Source organism: Medicago sativa, chromosome 3 (genome assembly GCF_051527215.1).
Source record: "Medicago sativa cultivar Bolivia chromosome 3, Bolivia_mono, whole genome shotgun sequence".
NCBI classification, from domain to species: Eukaryota; Viridiplantae; Streptophyta; class Magnoliopsida; order Fabales; family Fabaceae; genus Medicago; species Medicago sativa.
In genome coordinates, this window is record NC_140751.1 from 7,049,641 (window position 1) to 7,068,811 (window position 19,171).

Genomic DNA, 19,171 nt, shown 5'->3' on the forward strand with positions numbered 1-19,171 from the left:
ATGAATGAGAGCTACGCATAATTTTTCTAGAAAAGAAATTATGTTTGTAGTCTTATAAATTCATCATCATTAACCAGAGTTTGGTCTAATTGAATTTGCTAGTATACTATAATATGATAGATTAAAATTCGAATTTCGTCTCAAACAGATCTCTACTGACGGGTCTTGAATAAAGTTATCTTAAAGAAAGAAAATCTATGAAAAAAAAGTTCATAATAATTTAAATTTAGTTTCTATATGAAAAATTATTTAACCTCAGATTTTAGGGTTAAATATAATTTTAGTCCCTACAAAATTATAAGCTTTTAAATTTAATTTTTTAAAAAAATTATCCACTGTTAGTCCCTTTTTGTATTTTATAGGAACTATTTTGGAGGACCAAAGGTATCCATTTTTTGTAAAAAGTTTTTAAAGTAAAGATTATTCTTACAAACTTCAATATTATAGAGGACTAAAACCATCATTAAAATTTTATAGAGATTGAACTTGAAAATGTGTGATTTTGTGGGGACTAAAAACATATTTAACCCTATATTTTATATTTAAATCATTGAATATTTTGTTTTAGTCCCTGTTGAATATTTTTAAGCTTTTATTCATCTAAAATTATAATTAAATTACTAATTTTTATCTTTAGTTTTTTATTTATCTAAAACCACCATTGTGTTAGCCCTCCTTAGCACATATTTTAGGCTAAATAATTATATAATTCATTTTATTTTATGGCTCGTGAAGTCACATGCCAACCTTCGTCAAAAAAACAAGCGACATGCTAACCAGTAGTGAAGCTATAATATTCAAAGGTAGTCGATTTATATACTTTGTTTAAGAAATTTAAGAAATTCATTTGGTCGTGTGCAAATCCAACTAAAATCCAACCAATTTTAGTGGATTCTCCCCTCCATAGAGTCCAAACGGATTCTTGTACACACTTATTTCTTAAGTTGAGTAGAAAGTTTAAGAATATTCATTTGGTCATGTGCAAAACCATAACTAACCGACATTTCATTGAACATGTGGAATGGAACTCTTGGTGGATGGGAGAATCCACTGAAATTGATTTCAATTATATAATACCATTCTTAAACGACTCAATATGCATGCAATTCTTAATGTGAAACTTCAAAGTAGTAATTATCTCATGTTACTCACAACTCTATTTATAGCATCGGTAACTGATGTCAACCCTTAAAAAAAAAAAAAACCGTGATGTCAAACAATACTTGGCGGGCAAGCAAACATTGAGATAACAGTTTCCGAAACTTGGTTTCCCAAATCAAATTAGACTATACAATGTTCCAATTAGAAAAATTATGTCTCTATCTTGAGAAGGGGATTAGGGAAGTAGAGCAAGTCCTCTAATAACAAAAAAATAACATCCCGAATGTGTCGGAACTGCACCATCAAGTCAGATTCATTCTAACTATCCACTACTATTTTTAGACGGTGTTGATCATTTCTGAAAAGCTGGTCCACCTGATACATTCAAATAACAACATAAGTAAAGCAAGGATACAGTAATTTGGCAATGACATTACATAGCTGATGAGGAAAATGTGTTACATATGTCACCCAAACTTTACATGAAAAGGAGGGGCATAACTACCACGAATTTCTGTAGTTGGAAAAAAGGTAAAGGTGCAACTAGATAGCATAAGAAATTTTCATAATAATGTTAAAAAATAATTTTTGCATTAGATAGCACAAGAACCCCAATTTTTTCGGAAAAATTCAATTTTCAAATGGTAAATCCATTGCGTGTTTCCTCTGAGATAAGAGAGACACCTCCCTAAATTTGCAACTTGAATGGCTATAAAGTACTTTAGAGCACCAAAGTAAAAAGAACTTAAAACCACTGATCACTTTGTCATCCACATATACTTAACAATCAAGCATCTCTCTAGTCTCCAAATTCCATATTAAATGATATGCAAAGCTACTGAGGCCGATGGTCATACTGTTATTAATTTAATAACTATAGCAGGGACTAAACTGGAGAGCTGGCAGACATGTTTATTAAAATCTTGTTTGAAATCAGGTTAATTACTAACAATGGCATAACAACTTGATCACAACAAAAAAGAAGTTTCCTTAGAAAACGATATGCCATAATGTCCTGCACTTGACTCCTCTAAAGAAAGCAATTTAATTTAGAGGAGAAAGCAAATCATTAACCACAAATTTTCAGAAGTTTAAATATACATTAAATCCATTAACCATCCAAATAGTGTTCAAATATACATGATTTTCAATTGTTCAAATAAACATCATATCCATTAATCAAATTGTGTTCGAACTTACACCTGATAATCATAGTTAATAACGTTCAAGAATGTTTATTATATGTTTAGTGGATGGTTAATGAGTTGTGACAAGTTGTTATTTTCATTTCAATCACACTTAATTCATTTTTAGAAACGTTTTATAACCTCCTTAATTTGATAAGAAAAATAACCATCCCGTCCAGCTTGTGTATTTTAGGAATCCCTAAGAATGCACATATAATATTTAGGGCAAGGCAGAAATCATGACAAAAATGCAGGATAGAATCAATCATAAAAGAAAAAGAAATGTTCATAATGTTAAAACACTGCTTTTGCATTAGATAGCACAAGAACTCCAATTTTTTCAGAAAAAAATCAATTTCAATTTTCAAATGGTAAATCCATTGCATGTTTGCTATAAGAAAAGAGAGACACCTTGTTTTACAACAGGAGACACTGCTGACAATGATTTTCATTCTCGACCTGAAAGAGAAACCAGTGATGATGTTATAGAAATACATGACAATTAAATAGAAATGATACATCGACAATTATTCCACCCTCACGGTAATTTCCAGTGATTTCTAAGAAATTCAAGTTTGGGGGAAGAGCTGCAAAAGAGATACAAAGTTTTTATATCAAACTCCCACAGATTTTGATTTGGAGAAGAAATTATATTGATACTTTAAGGAATCAGTCAATATATGGTGTGTTTGGTTTAGCATTGGCCCACACTCTAAAGCACATCCATTGCTAATGCAACAAATATTTATGAGAACTTAAAAAGATTGTTTCCCAACGCCATCTCAAACACATGAATAGATTATGTCTTTATATCATTGGTTATATATATGACATAAAAAGAGAAAAGGGCAGTGCAAAGAGACGAGTAAACCTACACTCAATTGTTCTATCAGATATTACAAATGTTGGTTCACCAGCACGACCATCAGGAGACATTGGTGTAAATTTTGCAACAATGTAACAGCCAACAGCTTTAGGAGGAATGCGGAAAACCTAACCAGATCAAAACGAAACAATAAAATGGAAGTTAGTGCATAGAGGAGCCTATACATGGAAAAATAATGGTGCAATTCAATGGGAAACAAGCATAACTCCTATGGACAAAAGAACAAACCACCCACTTTAGCAACTGCTGTAGAAGTACTTAATACTTCAAGATTGCTTTCATCCAGTGTTGACGAATGTGATTTGTACCACTGAACTCTACTAGATCCATCAGTTCCTCCAATTACAGTACCAGTGACCCAGACTTTTGCCCTCACTCGTAGATCACCATTTATGTTGACATTTGTTACTGTTGGCTCGCCTGAAATTGAGACGAAGCATTATAAACACATGACCGAAAATTATCCCCAACAAACATTTTGGTCAAACTTAAATGTTAACTAAACTTTGCTCACTATGACCTAAAACTAATGCATATTCCCCAAGATTGTTGTAACACGCAGAATTTCTGATCCAAAAATGTCAGCATTTTCTTTAAAAAGTGAATTTCTAGCCACTAGGGTACTTGACAAAAAAAAAAAAAGGACACTTCCTAAAATTCAGATTAGTGAACCATTTTTTTTTATAGGCAAAATAGAGCGGGATCAGTGAACCATTGAAACAGGCGTATTCCAAGATAACCCAAAGTTTAGTTTTAAAACATGTTTAAAAAACTTAATGACATTTAAGGACTTGCTTTTACACAAACAGTTCAAATAGCTTGAAAAATAACATAACACCATTACAATAACAAAGAGTGGCAATCATATTACTAATGATACAAATAAATTCTATAAATGTTAACCAAACTCGTTTTAATTTTTTTTACAAAGGAACATCAAATTAACAATTAAACAGAAAGGATACATGCATAAGATTTATTTAATAGTATAGTAGAATTTGTTTAAGTCTCTTACTCAAAATTGCGACATGTTGATCTTCTAGTGGGATGTCGAATTCCCGACTAATCTTTGCTTCCAATTGATCAAAGGTCATGCTACCCTTCACTTTAACACGGAATGATTTCCCACCTCTGTTCACAACAATTTCATGTTCCTCCTGATCCATATGTATGCAACTGAGAAAGAAACAACCAAAAAAAACTGAGTTCAAATGGAATGGATGGAAGAATAGAAAGTAAGAAAACGTTACGGTCCCGTGTAGGGTTTAGAAAAGAAAAGTAAACCCTCCCCTCCCTTCCCCTCCTAAACCCACAATCCAAACACATCCTCAGTCTATGTGTGGCTAAAATTTCAAAGAACTAACATTCCAAAATTCCAATTTCAATTCTAGTAATTAACATTCCAATTCTATGTAGTTAATACATTCCAATTCAGTAACTAAAAACTAACATTCCAAAATTCCAATTTCAATTCTAACTAACAAAAAAAGTGTTTATAGCAAAATTCTAATTCCAATCTAAATAAATACAACTAGTTCATAACAAACAAAATTCCAAATCCAAATCCAATCATAACAAAGTTTCAATTCCCAATTCTAAGGAAATTTTTTGTTGATCCTATAAAATAAAATAGTGACTTTGTAAGCAGAATTGTATAAAGAAACCACAATGCACAAACCAAGCATAATTCATCTAATCGACATTCACATGACAAAGCACATTCGGTAGTTATGTTCCGGAGGAACATTTTGAGATTTCTATTTTACACCTCCGGTATATACATACCGTACTCCACGTTGTTATACATAAAAGAGTGCAGTTTTTTAGCAGTTATTTTCTATTGTGCACTCAGCTTCAATATTGTTCTATACCTTGCGTTTTTTGGCCAATTTTTGTGTGTTTTCATCACAATCAATAGAACAAATAGCGTCAATCTTCACTCAATTGCAATCATTTAGAAGGTAAACCTTACTTCTTCCTCTCTCATTTTGTTTCTGGATAATTTTTTAGAGTTCTGTCATATTCAATGAAAAGTTTGATCCTTTTATTTCTGTAAATTTTGTGCACCCTACCAAAAGTAACAGTATGAACAAGGTGGAGAAAAGTAACAGTCACATGAACAAGGTTGCTATATATACTAACTTTTGGAACAAAGTATATATCACAGAGATAGGGATAAATGGATTAACTTGTCTTATTTGCAACTAATCAAGTGGAAATAATTTTCTATAGAACTGTCACTTGAACAAAGGTTGCTAGAATTTTGACCTTGAAATTGTCATGAACCATATTTTAAAAGGATAGCCTCATAGGATTTTAAAACACTAAGGATATGTTTGGTTGAGCCGTTGGTTTCCACGTTTATAATTGTTGAGGTTAGAAACACCGAACTAAACACAAGCTAAATTAGTTAATCACATTGTTATATGAAAGACTTTAATATTGTGTCTTGGATCAATCAGTCTAAATGTTTGAACTGTTGAAAGGGAATGTGCTGAAACTATTCTTTTCCAAGGCTTTAGATGAAACAACAAGGTAAGTATGAGTAATTTGGACCTCCACACTCTACTGCACATGTGGTCAGACTTTCAAAAAATTCTCTACTATGTACAATACCCATTTACTATATAATGCTTTTTTTAACACAGTTTATTATTTTAATGCATTGGTTTATACATTTGCTTGGTATTTAAATGTATTTGTTTACACTATAATGAGTTTTTTGTTTACAATTTTTTTCTTGTTATGTATACATAGATATGGTTGACCTTGTTGAGCCGGATCCAATGGCTCAACAATTATAAACGTGGAAACCAACGGCTCAACCAAACATATCCTTAGTGTTTTAAAATCCTATGAGGCTATCCTTTTAAAATATGGTTCATGACAATTTCAAGGTCAAAATTCTAGCAACCTTTGTTCAAGTGACAGTTCTATAGAAAATTATTTCCACTTGATCAATTGCAAATAAGACAAGTTAATCCATTTATCCTTATCTTTGTGATATATACTTTGTTCCAAAAGTTAGTATATATAGAACCTTTGTTCATGTGACAGTTACTTTTTTCCAAATTGATTTCTAAATTAAGTAAATTCTATTTTTCTCTTATGCTTCCTACCACAAGCTTTTCATAGGAATATATAGATAGATTATCATTTCCCTTGCACCCTATGATTGCTAAGTGAAGGATGGCTATTTTTTTCATACATGCTTTGTTTTCGTATTATAATTATAATAGGGAATCATATTCCAAAGTTTTTTTTTTCCCTTGAAGAGAGTATAATGGGCAACTTTTAAATTTTGTGCTGCTACTGCTAGTGTAAATACTTGCGAAGTTGACTAAAGTATCTTTTACAACTTATATTTGCAGTGGTCATGGCAAACTATTGTTATGGGATTTGACTTTTTGGCATTCCTGCTCACAACAAGACACATTGTAAATTTCGCTATCTTGCATTATTTAAAACACAGAACCATATATAGTATAATATATCGGTCTAATGTTAGTTGCTTTGGCTATTCATTTATAGTATAATATATCAGTCTAATGTATCTTGCATTTCCAAAACTATTCAGTTTATGCTATAAGATACACGGTCCATGTGATGAATTGTAATTAGATAACAGTAAAAACAGTGCACAAAGAACTGATCTAGATTTTTTTACATAAATATAGTTCCAAAGTTCATTGCATTAATTTTCACAATGTTCATAACCTGTAAGTCTATCTTTTGTCTAATGTTATAGAAAAATAGTTCAATTCCAGAATTCAATATGAATCAGTGGTTTTGTCATTACATTAGCAAGCATTTACTAGACTCAACTACATTATATTTTCGCCACACTTACACGCTGAACAGTGCTATTATACACAATAAGCAAAAAGTAATACTCAAAAACTAACAGAGTTTAACACCAGACTATACACATCAAAATTAGTACACATCTATGAAGCATGGACACTCCTCAGGTTAGGCGTGTCCCGGTGTGTCGGACACGTGTTGTGTCCGACACCGACACGACACCGACACTTGTAGTTACACTCAATTATCTGATTTTCTCAAATTATTAGCGGTGTCGACATGTTAGTGTCCGTGTCGTGTCCGGTGTCCGTGTCTGTATCCGTGCTTCATAGGTACACATTGAATATTAGCAAAATGTGCAATTAGGCCTGAATGATAATCCATTCTCAATAATCACCAAAATTAGCAAACAGAAAATTCCATATTCGAGAATAATCACCTAAATAATAGTACTCGATTGATCGTAAACAGAAAATTCAAAAGAAAACAATATCTTAGGGTTTGTAGAATGAGATCTGAACAGTGATTCTACTGTAATCATTTGAAGAATGCCTAAGAGAAAGGAAAGTGCAAAAAACCAAAACTCGACAGGGAAAGGAATCGAGAGAGTGAAGGAGAAAGCATACTGTTGAGCGTTGGCTAGAGAAAGTGGTGGTAGCAGCAGGCACGGCGGCGTTGGCTAGAGTGGTGGAGGAAGCAAGCGGTCTCCACCAGAAATGAGAGAGAATGTTTTTCTGAAGTGTATGAAATTTGAGAGTGTTTTTCTCAAATGTATTTATGAAAGTTTTTTTACAAATACTCTCATCACATTTATCTTCACAAATTTGTATTTAATTTTTATGTTTATGAATAAAAGAAAATTTTTCAAATTCAAATTCAATTTCAATTCTAATATTTTAAATCAAATTAAAAATCAAACATTTTGAATTCAAATAATACAAATTTATGTCAACTATATTAAATTAAAATATTTAAATTCAGAGATTAAAATAAAACAAATAATTAAATATTTTAATGTCAAAGAGATCAAATAATTGATATATATCAAATGATAAAAATGCGATTTGATTAAAGTGATTGATATTAAAATAATTTAATTAAATTTCGTAATAACCATTAATTTTTATACAATTTAATTTAATATGATTTTGTTTCTAACTTCAAATGTATGACTTTTTAAAAATTAATGTGTACTTCCTTAAAAAAAAAACAATGTGTACTTTTTCACTTTTATTTTATCCATAACCAATGGAGTGTATGACTTTTTAAAAAAGTAATGTTTATTTTTTCATATGTATGACTTTTTAGTGAATTAGTACCAATCAACTCGGTAATTTCACAAAATAATATTCACCATTGAGAGGAATATTTGCAAATATAATTAAAAGATCATGAAATTTTAATTTTTCATGAAATAATTCATGATTTTTTTTTTAAAATGATTAATTATTAATAGAGATTCAAAAAAATAATTTCATTTTTAAATTTAAATATTTCAGATTCAAATTCATATGATTAAATTTCAAACACTTTACATTTCAAAAGCCAAGTTTTTCTTTTTTTGACAAATTTCAAAAGCCAAGTTATTAGTAGAGTAGAGATTGGAATAAAAAATAAAATAATTAAATTTCAAATATTTTTTTTTTCAAACGAAAATAGAGGTTCAAATATAAATTACATTTAGAATGAATTTTAATGTATGTCTGCACAAAAAAAAGTATTTTAGTTTTTTTTGACAAAAAAAAAGTATTTTAGTTATTAACATTGTACACATTAATGTATTTTTTTCTTCAAATAATAGAGGTTTTAAAATCGGTTTTAATTATGGACACACGTTAATGTTTTTTTATGTATTTTATGTGAGAATCTGTTAAATGAGTTTTATATTGTGTCTGCAAAAAATGTATGTCAACACATCAATACACTCAAATAGATAATATTGCACTTTAAACACATTTTAATGTTTGTCTATGAATTTGATTTTAGTTTTCTTTTTAGAGAGAATTTAATTTTAGTTGAGAATTATCTAATATGCATAAAATAAAAATAATAATGACTAAACTACCCCGCAAAATATGTCTATAAATTAGACACTCAGATCAACACCATTGTACATCACACACTTCTATCCCATTTTTTTTTTCACTGCTTTGTTTTTTATTGTTTGTTGTTTGTTGCTCTGTACAACCAAATGTGATTATGTTCTCATATATCACATTTTAAAGAAAATTAGAATATCATGATTCAAATCGTTCGCCTATGGTTTTTGACAAACATGAACAGGACAAACTTTCTTATTCTTTGGTGATGAAATTTTAATGGATAACAAGATTAATTTATGATTTTGAACACATTAATTTTTTATTTATTTAACATTAGTCATATTTGCTTTCTAAAAAAAAAAAAGTCATATTTGCTCCATTATTTAAAAAATAATCATTTTGTTAAATTCATATTTTGAAAAAATGTATATGATTTATGTATAATTGTCCTCGTTTTAGGGATTATGTCATTTTTTTCTAACAACCACAAGAATTTTATGGCTACTTTTGTGATATAAGCTATAGTTATACGATTTTTTGTTATTGTGGTGATTTTTTTTTGTTATGATCTATAATAATAATAATAATAATAATAATAATAATAATAATAATAATAATAATAATAATAATAATAATAATAATAATATCTTTTTGTTATGATCATGATGGCTTATCGCACAAAGATATCATGGATCGAAGATATTGGGACGTAGCAATGTACCAAAAGGTGTGTAGATATTTTTTTTTTTAAAACAAAAGGTGTGTAGATTTGTTGAGTCTACTATATTGGTACATCTTTTTTTTATTTATGTGTATATGTAAGATATAACTAATGGAATAATATATTGGTCGTTTTTTTTTTGTTTATGTACATAGAAGATACTACTACACATTTTAAATTTTAAATTGATTGTGAAGAATTATATTAAAATTGAAAAGGGCTCGTGTCACACTCTTTTGAAATACTTCATCCGTTTCAAAATATAAGCAAAATTCTTTTTTTAGGTTCATTCATTTGATGATGTATGTGGTTCATATTATGAACCACATACATCATTAAATGAATGAACCTAAAAAGTGAATTTTACTTATATTTTAAAACGGAGGGAGTAATACTACTATTTGATCGTTGTTTAAGCCTCTTTTAATGTTCTTTAGGAACTAGACCATCGACCCGTGCTCCGCACGGGTCATACCAGTTGAAACATACGCACATAAGTAAAACATTATATAATACATGTATATGAATAGGTCATAGTGTTACGTTTTAAAACAACTAAAACATTGATCATAATACGTAGAAAATGGATAAATTCAGCAAATGACGGTGACATTAAGTACGTAATTAGTAGCTACTTGAGACAATATGTAATAAGTATCTTCAACCCATTTCTGGAAGTAACTCTCGAAATTGCAACATAAAGACGACCGTGCGAAAAACAGGACTTAACAAATATATACCAACATTCTTTAAAGATTGTCCTTGACTTTTGTTAATAGTCATTGCGAATGAAACGACTATCGGGAACTGTCTCCGCTGAAACTTGAAAGAATCCTGACGTCAGAAGGTTTAAGAGATAATCTTGGTATAAATACTTTCTCACCAATATTACTTCCAGATATGACCCTACCTTCACGCACAAATTTACCCATTCTAGTTATTATTAGTCTTGTACCATTGCATAAGCCTGCTCTTTGATCTATATTCCTTAACAACATCACCAGTACTCCAACCTTTAATCTGAGATTATGATTTATGATATCAGAAGCAACAATTGTGTTGAGGAATTTAGGTGGGTGAACATCATCAATCGCATCACCGTTTTTGTTCTTTTCCATTTCGAATAGAGATTTCTGTTCATATCTTTGCAATTTGTTTGTGTAATTTGGTTAGACATTTAGGTGCATATGTATAGACGTGTGGCTTCATCTTACATTAGTTATGCAAACAAAACAATTAATACTGCACGCGTGTATATGCAAAAGTAGTGCACACATGCTTCTTGGGTGACACAATTTGTGTAGGCTAGCTGAGGACATCTCTTACTATTTTGTCCAACTAAACTATGGTAGATTGTAGGCTTAATTGACTCTGTTTTTTTGAGCAACGTTATTTACAACCTTCAAGATTGAAAATATCAAAGCACATTGAATGTAATCTAAAAGCCAATCTTCATACCAAAAAACTCAAATTCTTCAACAACAAAAAATGCATCAAAAGGAACCGCCCCATTATTTATTGTTTATCAAACGTGATTTTACTTTTCATAGAACAACAATGGCATTTTTCCTATTGCTATCTGTTCCATTTTTGTTTGTTGGATCCTTCAAATGTATTGAGTTAAAAAATAAAAAACTTAAGCAATATATCCGTTGTTGTTCCTGGTTTTTTTTTTATCTGGTTGTTATAATATGAAAGATATAAACCAAACCATTCCACATTCAATATCGTCTTTCACTGGTGTGTTGCATGTATATATAAAAAATCAAGTCTAGATTGGATAGGGGGTATAAATAACGATCTTAATCAAGGGGAAAAAACTTAATAATATGCATCAAATGTTATACCATCCAAAACCTTATGATCTTCCTGGACAGCTACTAATAAATTGTAAACATGGCATTGAGTTTTAACCACATAAAACTTAAAGTAGACTTATACATATCAATCAAAATAACCTTGAATAAAATAACGATAAAATTGCAAAGAAGTCTTGGAACTCATTTATCCAGAGATACATAAAGCACACCATTCCGGCCTTTAGCCCTTGCTCCAAGCTTTATGCCCTGTCCTTTGCATGATGGATCCACCAAAGTAACGTATCGGTAAAGTTGACTGCCAATCTCTCTTGTGAGGTTAGTTCCTAGCAGCATATAACTCTGGCACATAAACAACGCAAAAAAAAAAACTCAGATAAAACTCATTTAAATAGCAGCAAGGGTCAACCAAAGGAAAAAATAAAGGAAAGCTAACATGTTAAAAAGTTTAGATTGGATTTTTTTTGGCAGAAATAACATTAAGCTCTTCTGATTGAAAACTAACGTGTGAAAAAAGCTTGTATTGAAATAAGATTCAAACAGATGAAGACTCAAAAATAAATATGAAGGAAATGAACCTCTCCTGGTTGGTACTCAACGCAGTATGGCACGGCAAGGAGAAAACAGTTGTTTGAGGATGGCAGATAATGCATACGTATTGGGTCTATTTATAGAGTTTAACTTTCCATGAGAGTAAACTGCAATGGTAGTCTAAAGGTGGGGCCTTGGGCTTAAGGCATAGTTATGATGACATTAATTGATGTAATTGAGAGATGTATTGGAGGGAAATGAGGGAAATTCAAATTTGAAACTTTGAAAATAGCATTTAATGATGTGTTGATGGCTTGCAACACACACCTATGATTAGTGCTTGGGAGGGAAACTAACAAAGCAATTAGGGTTAAGCAATTGCTTGACCTAATTAGCGTTTAGAGTAAGTATGATTTGTATATTTGTGTTTGATTCTCATTGTCAAACGCAATACTCAATTTATGACGCATTTAGACTTTATCTGTCACTGTCTTTTAGTTTTCGCGTGTGTGGTTAGCACTTAGCATTGGAACTCAACATGATCAATTTTTAGGGGTGTAACGGTTCGGTTTGGATTGATTTTCAGTCAAAAAAATGTCCGAACCGATGAAACCTTCATCGGTTTGGATTGGTTCGGTTTTCACTATTTTTCAAAAAAGAAACCGAACCAAACTAATCGGTTTGGTTCGGTTTGGATTGGTTCGGTTGATCGGTTTATTTAAAAATACAATTAAAAAAATTTCATGTTCTCACAAAATATTTCATAGAACTTTATATAATTGTATTTCATATTTTGTTCTTTCATGTTCTCTATTTTTCAAACAACTTTTTATAACTAACTTTCCTCAATATTTCAAAGCAAAACAGATCAAAATTAAAATCAATTTAGAATTGACTAGTGTTAATCTCTAATATTTTTAAATCTCTAAAACTTATAAAATTATTTCTGAACCCAATAATTTACAATTAAAAAAACCCTGCAAATAATATACCTTCAAAAAACTTATTCGCAAGTATTAATTCTTCCATTGGTTTCCAACCATTTGGACTTTGAAACATAATATTACATATATTGATAGATCCGAACAAGAAGATGCTTTGTGAATAAGTTTAGAATTGACTAGTGTTAATCTTTAAAATTTATAAACAGATCAAAATAAAAAGTTATGCAAGCAAAATTGAAAATTTTCTAGGGATGCACTTTTTATTGAGTAGTATATATATTTTATAGTTTTATTTCAATTTTTATCAATACACATCAGTGACATCACACTCGATCAAAATTTTACACAAATCGCAAATACTTTCTTTTTTGGATAGCTTTTTCTAATCTTCACCAAACAATGACATATAACGTAACGTGTATAAATCAATGGCATAGAAAATAAACATGGAAAACAATGAAATATAATGAGCGGTGACCGATGACGATGAACAATGGGTTTGGTGTGGTTGACGGGCTAGGGTTTCTTTTTTAGTAGAAATGAAAGAGTCTGACAGATGAGATGAGATGAAGATGAGAGAAAGTGAACGGATTAAAAAGTATTTTATGTTTAATTTTGAGCCTAACCATAAGTTTGTGTGAGGTATGATGATATTAGTAAAATAAGGAGTGTGGTTATCATCGGATTGGTTCATCGGTTTCACGGATCTCGAAATGAAAAACCATGAACCAAACCAAACTAGATCGGTTTTGACCGGTTCGGATCGGTTTCAAACCGAACCAAATAAGGGCGGATATTTTTTCGGTTTGATTCGGTTTGGACTTTCGGTTTTGTTGGTTTTGTCCGAACCACTTACACCCCTATCAATTTTACATGCTTTTGTCAACAACAAAAAAATAATCAATTCATGACTAATATTCGTGTACTGAATTATGATTCTCAATAAGTTTACCATAATAGTAACCTGAAATTTCTTTCTTTTTTCTTTAAATGAAGGAAATAGTTTAACCATTTCAAACTCAAATGAACATCAACAATGTAGGATTATTTTGGGTTCGAGAAGAAAAAGTTGTTGCTGCAGGAATAAAATTTAGGACGAGATATTGGTGTACTGACTAAGGTGCATATACACATTATATTGAATGTGCTATTATTGATTTGTCGCTCATAGTTAGGGTGTCTTTTAAGTAAACTCTTTGTTTGTGACAACTATTTTTGTATTTTTTTTTTTAAGTGATTCAAAATAATAATCAGAGAGTGGCGATAAATCATAGCCACTACATTTGAAATACATTGAGGAGTTTCTTCAATCCAAACAATATCAATCAAAGAAGAAAACACAAATTTAACTAAATAATGTGCTTCTTGATTAGCCAAGAGATTGCAAAATGAAATTTTATATGATTTGCAACATCATTGAAAAATTAAATTATATCTTCAGTTCTGCAATTAATTTTTCAACACTCATTCTCATGTAAGCAAAGGGATGTGGTTAGTAATTTGATTTTTAAAGTATGAATAAATAGGTTATAAATGTTTAAAAAAATCAGATGGACCAAACTATTTTTCAATTTTTTTTTTCAAACGTATCATCTTCTAATTTAAAAAATCCACAAACTATTTGGATGATTAATTTATCCAAAAACAATTGTCTTTTTTACATGTATCAACATGGTTCGATTTTGAATGATTAATTTAAAAGATCCAATCTAATCCAATTTAATACAGCTTAATTTGGACGTGTTTTTAAAAATAGAAACACATATACAATCTAGTCATATTAATATAATCGATAACAATTAAACACATTAATTGCTAATATTTTTTCAGTCAAACTTGCTTCCAAAAAGTATCGCCATAAGCAAAAAAAAAAAAAGCATATAATTTTTTGCATGTGTAGAGCAGGAATCCTCTGCGCATAACTACACATATTTTTTTTTAAACGGCGAAATATATTACTAATCACTTGAGGAAGTTATACCTCACACCCCTACTATTATACCTTTACTCCAACATTTTACATAAATTATCAAATTTACCCTTTATATAAAATTAAACACATTTCACCCTTTGACGTTCACCCCACCTTCACCCCTTTTGTTCTGGAAAAAACGGGCTGGAAAAAAGTAAACTTCCACTCCCAGCAAACAACAGTAAAAAAGTAAACTTCCACTCCCAGCAAACAACAGTAAGCTTTCTTTGCCAAAATCATCATCAATTATTGATTGTTCTCATAATCGTTTCCTTTTCCTCTGTTCTTTCTCTTAATGGTTCAACGGAATTATTGATTGAGGTTTTAGGTTTTGTGGGTTTGTCAAGGTTTTACGGGGTAGTGGATTACCGGAATCCTTCATGGAATCGTGTTATGAGTTGTTTCCAGAATCCATTTTCGAATCATTGATTTTTGGAAAACGCATGCGAAGCGTTCCGGTTGATTTTCCGGAAAACGCATGCAAAGCTTTCCGGTCATCGTTTCGAATTTCTTCCGGAATGGTTGCATGATGATTTCCGGTTCAAGCACTTATTTTTTTATTTTATTTTTTTCATTTTTAAGTTCTTACTTTTTTTTGGACTCAAACTGTTTTAATGAATGAAAGCTGCCCATAAATCAATGACATTGTTACCGTAAATCAATGCCTTTTTGTTCAACACTGACTTGTGAGGGTACTTTACAAATTGAATGTTTCTTCCATTGATCTATGTCATTAGCTTATGAAGGAGCATTGTTCTTGACCTCCTCATTAATTTTATCAGTCCACTTCATTTCTAACTATACTTATGCCTAAGATGTAAGGTCTATCTAACTTTCTTCACATCTTAACATATAAATACTAACTTTGTGGGATGATAATTTTTTAAGATGTTATTTAGTAGGTGCTTCTCATCTTAACATATAACTTATGAACTTTGTGGGTTGTTTAGTGCTAGTTGTGTGCTTTTTTTTTGGTTCGGCTGTGTTGATGCTTCTGTGTTAATTCTTTTGTCTCTTTTTCATTAATTCTTGTGTCCCTTTTTCTATTAATTCTTTGTCTTTCTATAAATTCTATGTCTTTTTTTATTTATTGGTTCGGTGCATAGGACGAGGTGGCAAGATTATACGTATAGGGCAAAACGAACCACGGCATCGTGAGGTGGTTCGTGATCAACCGGAGTCATCCATATGAAGTCACAATTACATACATGGAGTGGTACTACAGAGTATCACATCCTCGTTTGATATGACCTAATGAGGACCCGCATAGACCAGTCCCTGTTCCAACGTATAGAGTCCCTGATGATGCAGGACCTTCTGACCCGAGGATGTCTTTGATTGCTTCTAAGCTACAGGGTTACTTGGATGCGGTCGGGGCCACAAAAGAGGAATCCCAATTTGAGCATTTGTATCAAGCATTAGACCTGACTCGCGGTGGACCTTTATATTAGTTATCTTAGTTTATTTATTATGTATTGCATTATCGACTTCTACTTTATGTTAAATTTGGTATTATCAACTTTTGGTTTATGTTATACATTGTAATATCGACTTCTGGTTTATTTTAAATGTTGTATTATCGACTTTTGGTTCATGATTATACATTCTAGTATTGACTTTGCAATATTGTGATATGATATAGAGTGCTCGTGTTGTTGCTTCAATGCCTGTGATCAATATTTATATATGCAGGAACCTATATATATATATATATATATATATAAAATAAATGCAGGAACGAGATTGTGATCAAATAAGTGTCATTTTAATTGTCATAAAGCATTGCACTAATGGCTTGGCATTGGTGTTTGGGCGATATGCTAGCATCATTGTTAGATGGGATGGGTTATTTAGTACTAGTGGGTGTCTTTTTTGGTTAGGCTGTTTGGATTTGTGTTGCTGCTCCTGTGTATTTTCCCTTTATTAGCAGCAACCAATATTATAATTTATAGCTTCTGTTTGTAGCTTTGCTATGAGTGGTTTTGGTAGGTGCTTAGTGTTCCTGTATACACGTAATATAGGCAAGTAATATCAAGAATCAAGAATATAAGCTCTAGTATTAAGCAAGTTGGAAATAAAAAAAATTAAAATAAATGCACCGGAAAACTAGGATACACGTTTCCGGTTCTTTATTTTCTACATTGAAATTATTGAGCATGCACCGGAAAGCTGCATACGAGTATTCCGAATTATTTTCGGAAAAGTATATATGAGTGTTCCAAAATATTTCCGGAAACGTTTTTATAGTGAAGAAAAAAATGGAAATACATGGAAATATATCATGTGGGGGTGCACTCATTCTGAATTAGGAGATGTTGAAATTAAGGGTGAAAAATTTATGTATAAAAGATTAAATAATAAAAGGGGTAAAATTGGAATTTTTAAAAATTTGTAGAGGTGAAAGCACATGTGTCGGGGTATAGGGTATAACTTCCATCACTTGAACTCTCCCGTCAGAGATTTAACATTGCTATACATTTGAACCCAAGATATATTGAATTGTAATAGAATCTTTATCATCTTATTTAAATGCTCTTAAATAAGACATATTGTGCTTAAAAATAGAAACACAAACACAGTCTGACCAAATAAATATTGATTTTATTAGTATCAACCTTATTTCCTTAATCAATATCATATAAATATGTGTCTTAAAATGATTTAGCCGTCAAATTTTCTTTTTCCTTTTTTATTAAGGGCTATCAACTGATTGTGTAATTCAAATGTATATTCGCAAGTATTTTTCACTAAACCAAATTACAAACGACAATCTTATTAACATTTGTATATGCTATCAAACATAAGATTTTTAAGGGTTATCAACTGACTCTGTAATTCTATCAGAGCTGGCTATAACGGTGTCTCAAGAAATAATGCAGGTTCTTATTTATCATGTTTCTCTGGCTAAATCCAGCATTCCTCTAACATTCTCCAGGCCAAGTTATTCGCTATTTAGAAGGATCTGATGTTGGCCAAAAAGATGAATATTGCAGAGTCAGTTTATTACTCGGATTTTACATTGTATCAATCTTATTAAAGGTCCCAACATGATGTTTTGATACAAGACATCAATGATTTAATTGAACAAAGTAATGTCACAATTTACCACACTCTTCGCAGTGTTGTTCAAGACTGTTTGGCATCCCTCTAAAATCTCGAAGAGTTGTTCCAATCAAAGAGGTCATCTGGGTCCCTCCCGATAGTGGATGTGTGAAAATAAACTGTGATGGATCCTCCTTTGGTAACCCTCCCTGTGGAGCCATCGGTGTTGTGTTTAGAGCATCACAATCTATGTTTGTGGGTGCTTTCTCTCAAAATATTGGTCACGCCTCTTCTCTAGAAGCAGAATTTAGTGCCTGCATGTATGCCATGGAAAAAGCAATAGAATTGCAGCTTACTAACATATGGCTCGAAACTGATTCTTTGAGTGTGGTGAAAGCTTTCAAGACTGGTCTTGGTATCCCTTGGAAAATGAAGATCAGATGGCATAATTGCTTACTATTACTTTTGTTTGTACACATGTTCTTAGAGAAGGAAACATGCTAGCTGATGCCTTGGCCAAAAATGGTCAAGGTCTTGCTTTGTACTCTTCACAGTGGTGGGATGCACCCCCCTCTTTTATTTCTTCCTTGTACAATATAGATAGGTTAGGTCTTCCTTTCTCTAGGGCTCTGTTGGACTAATGTTTGCATGCGGTTCAGGCCTCTCCTGAGTTTTCTTTTATTTCATTTTTAGCCTTTTTTTAAAAAAAAAAGAAGAAAATACCACACTCTTCGCGAGTAAAACCAATGTGTCCATTTTATGGATAATCTTAAAGCTTCATCAAACATAGATCTCCTCCTCCATGACTCTCCGCCATAAGATCTTTTGAGCCTCCTCAAGATCGACGTGGCCAACACTTTCTTTTCTAGAGAGTAGTTTTTGTGCTATTTATTTTTCCTTTTTAGTTTTGTTTGTTTGTTTTGTTTAGCTTTGTAAAAAAAAAACAAATAACCAACATTTCATTGAACAAGTGGAATGGAGACTCTCTGGAGGGAAGTGGAATGGGACTCTTTGGAAGGGAGAATCCACTAAAATTTGTTTCAATTATAGACCATTCTTAAACAGCCAAATACGCATGAAATTATTAATGTGAAGCTTGTAAATATAAATTACTTGTAATTATC

General features: G+C 31.3%; 1 protein-coding gene across 3 annotated transcripts; it reads right to left on the minus strand.

Moving 5' to 3' along the window:
• Positions 1-1,097: 1,097 nt before the first annotated feature.
• Positions 1,098-7,723, minus strand: LOC146935304 (187-kDa microtubule-associated protein AIR9-like). Of its 3 annotated transcripts, none has more exons than XM_085750487.1 (7): positions 7,605-7,723; positions 4,190-4,350; positions 3,410-3,594; positions 3,164-3,281; positions 2,831-2,875; positions 2,700-2,747; positions 1,098-1,476 (listed from the first exon to the last, which is right to left on the minus strand). In XM_085750487.1, exons 2-6 carry the CDS (start codon positions 4,338-4,340, stop codon positions 2,737-2,739), a joined length of 510 nt encoding a protein of 169 aa, XP_085606613.1. In that variant the 5' UTR covers positions 4,341-4,350; positions 7,605-7,723; the 3' UTR covers positions 1,098-1,476; positions 2,700-2,736. The 3 variants fall into 3 exon arrangements, with proteins under 3 accessions (XP_085606613.1, XP_085606611.1, XP_085606614.1); XM_085750485.1 differs by having other exon boundaries at positions 2,825-2,875; XM_085750488.1 differs by lacking the exon at positions 2,831-2,875.
• Positions 7,724-19,171: the final 11,448 nt, after the last annotated feature.

What these genes read in the sequence shown, in the direction of transcription:
- LOC146935304 (XM_085750485.1), bottom strand. Translation starts at nt 4,340, where the DNA reads ATGGATCAGGAGGAACATGAAATTGTTGTGAACAGAGGTGGGAAATCA. An exon ending in TCAACATGTCGCAATTTTGA is followed by an intron (nt 3,595 to 4,189) that starts GTAAGAGACTTA and finishes TCTCAATTTCAG; the next exon opens with GCGAGCCAACAGTAACAAAT. An exon ending in CTTCTACAGCAGTTGCTAAA is followed by an intron (nt 3,282 to 3,409) that starts GTGGGTGGTTTG and finishes TGATCTGGTTAG; the next exon opens with GTTTTCCGCATTCCTCCTAA.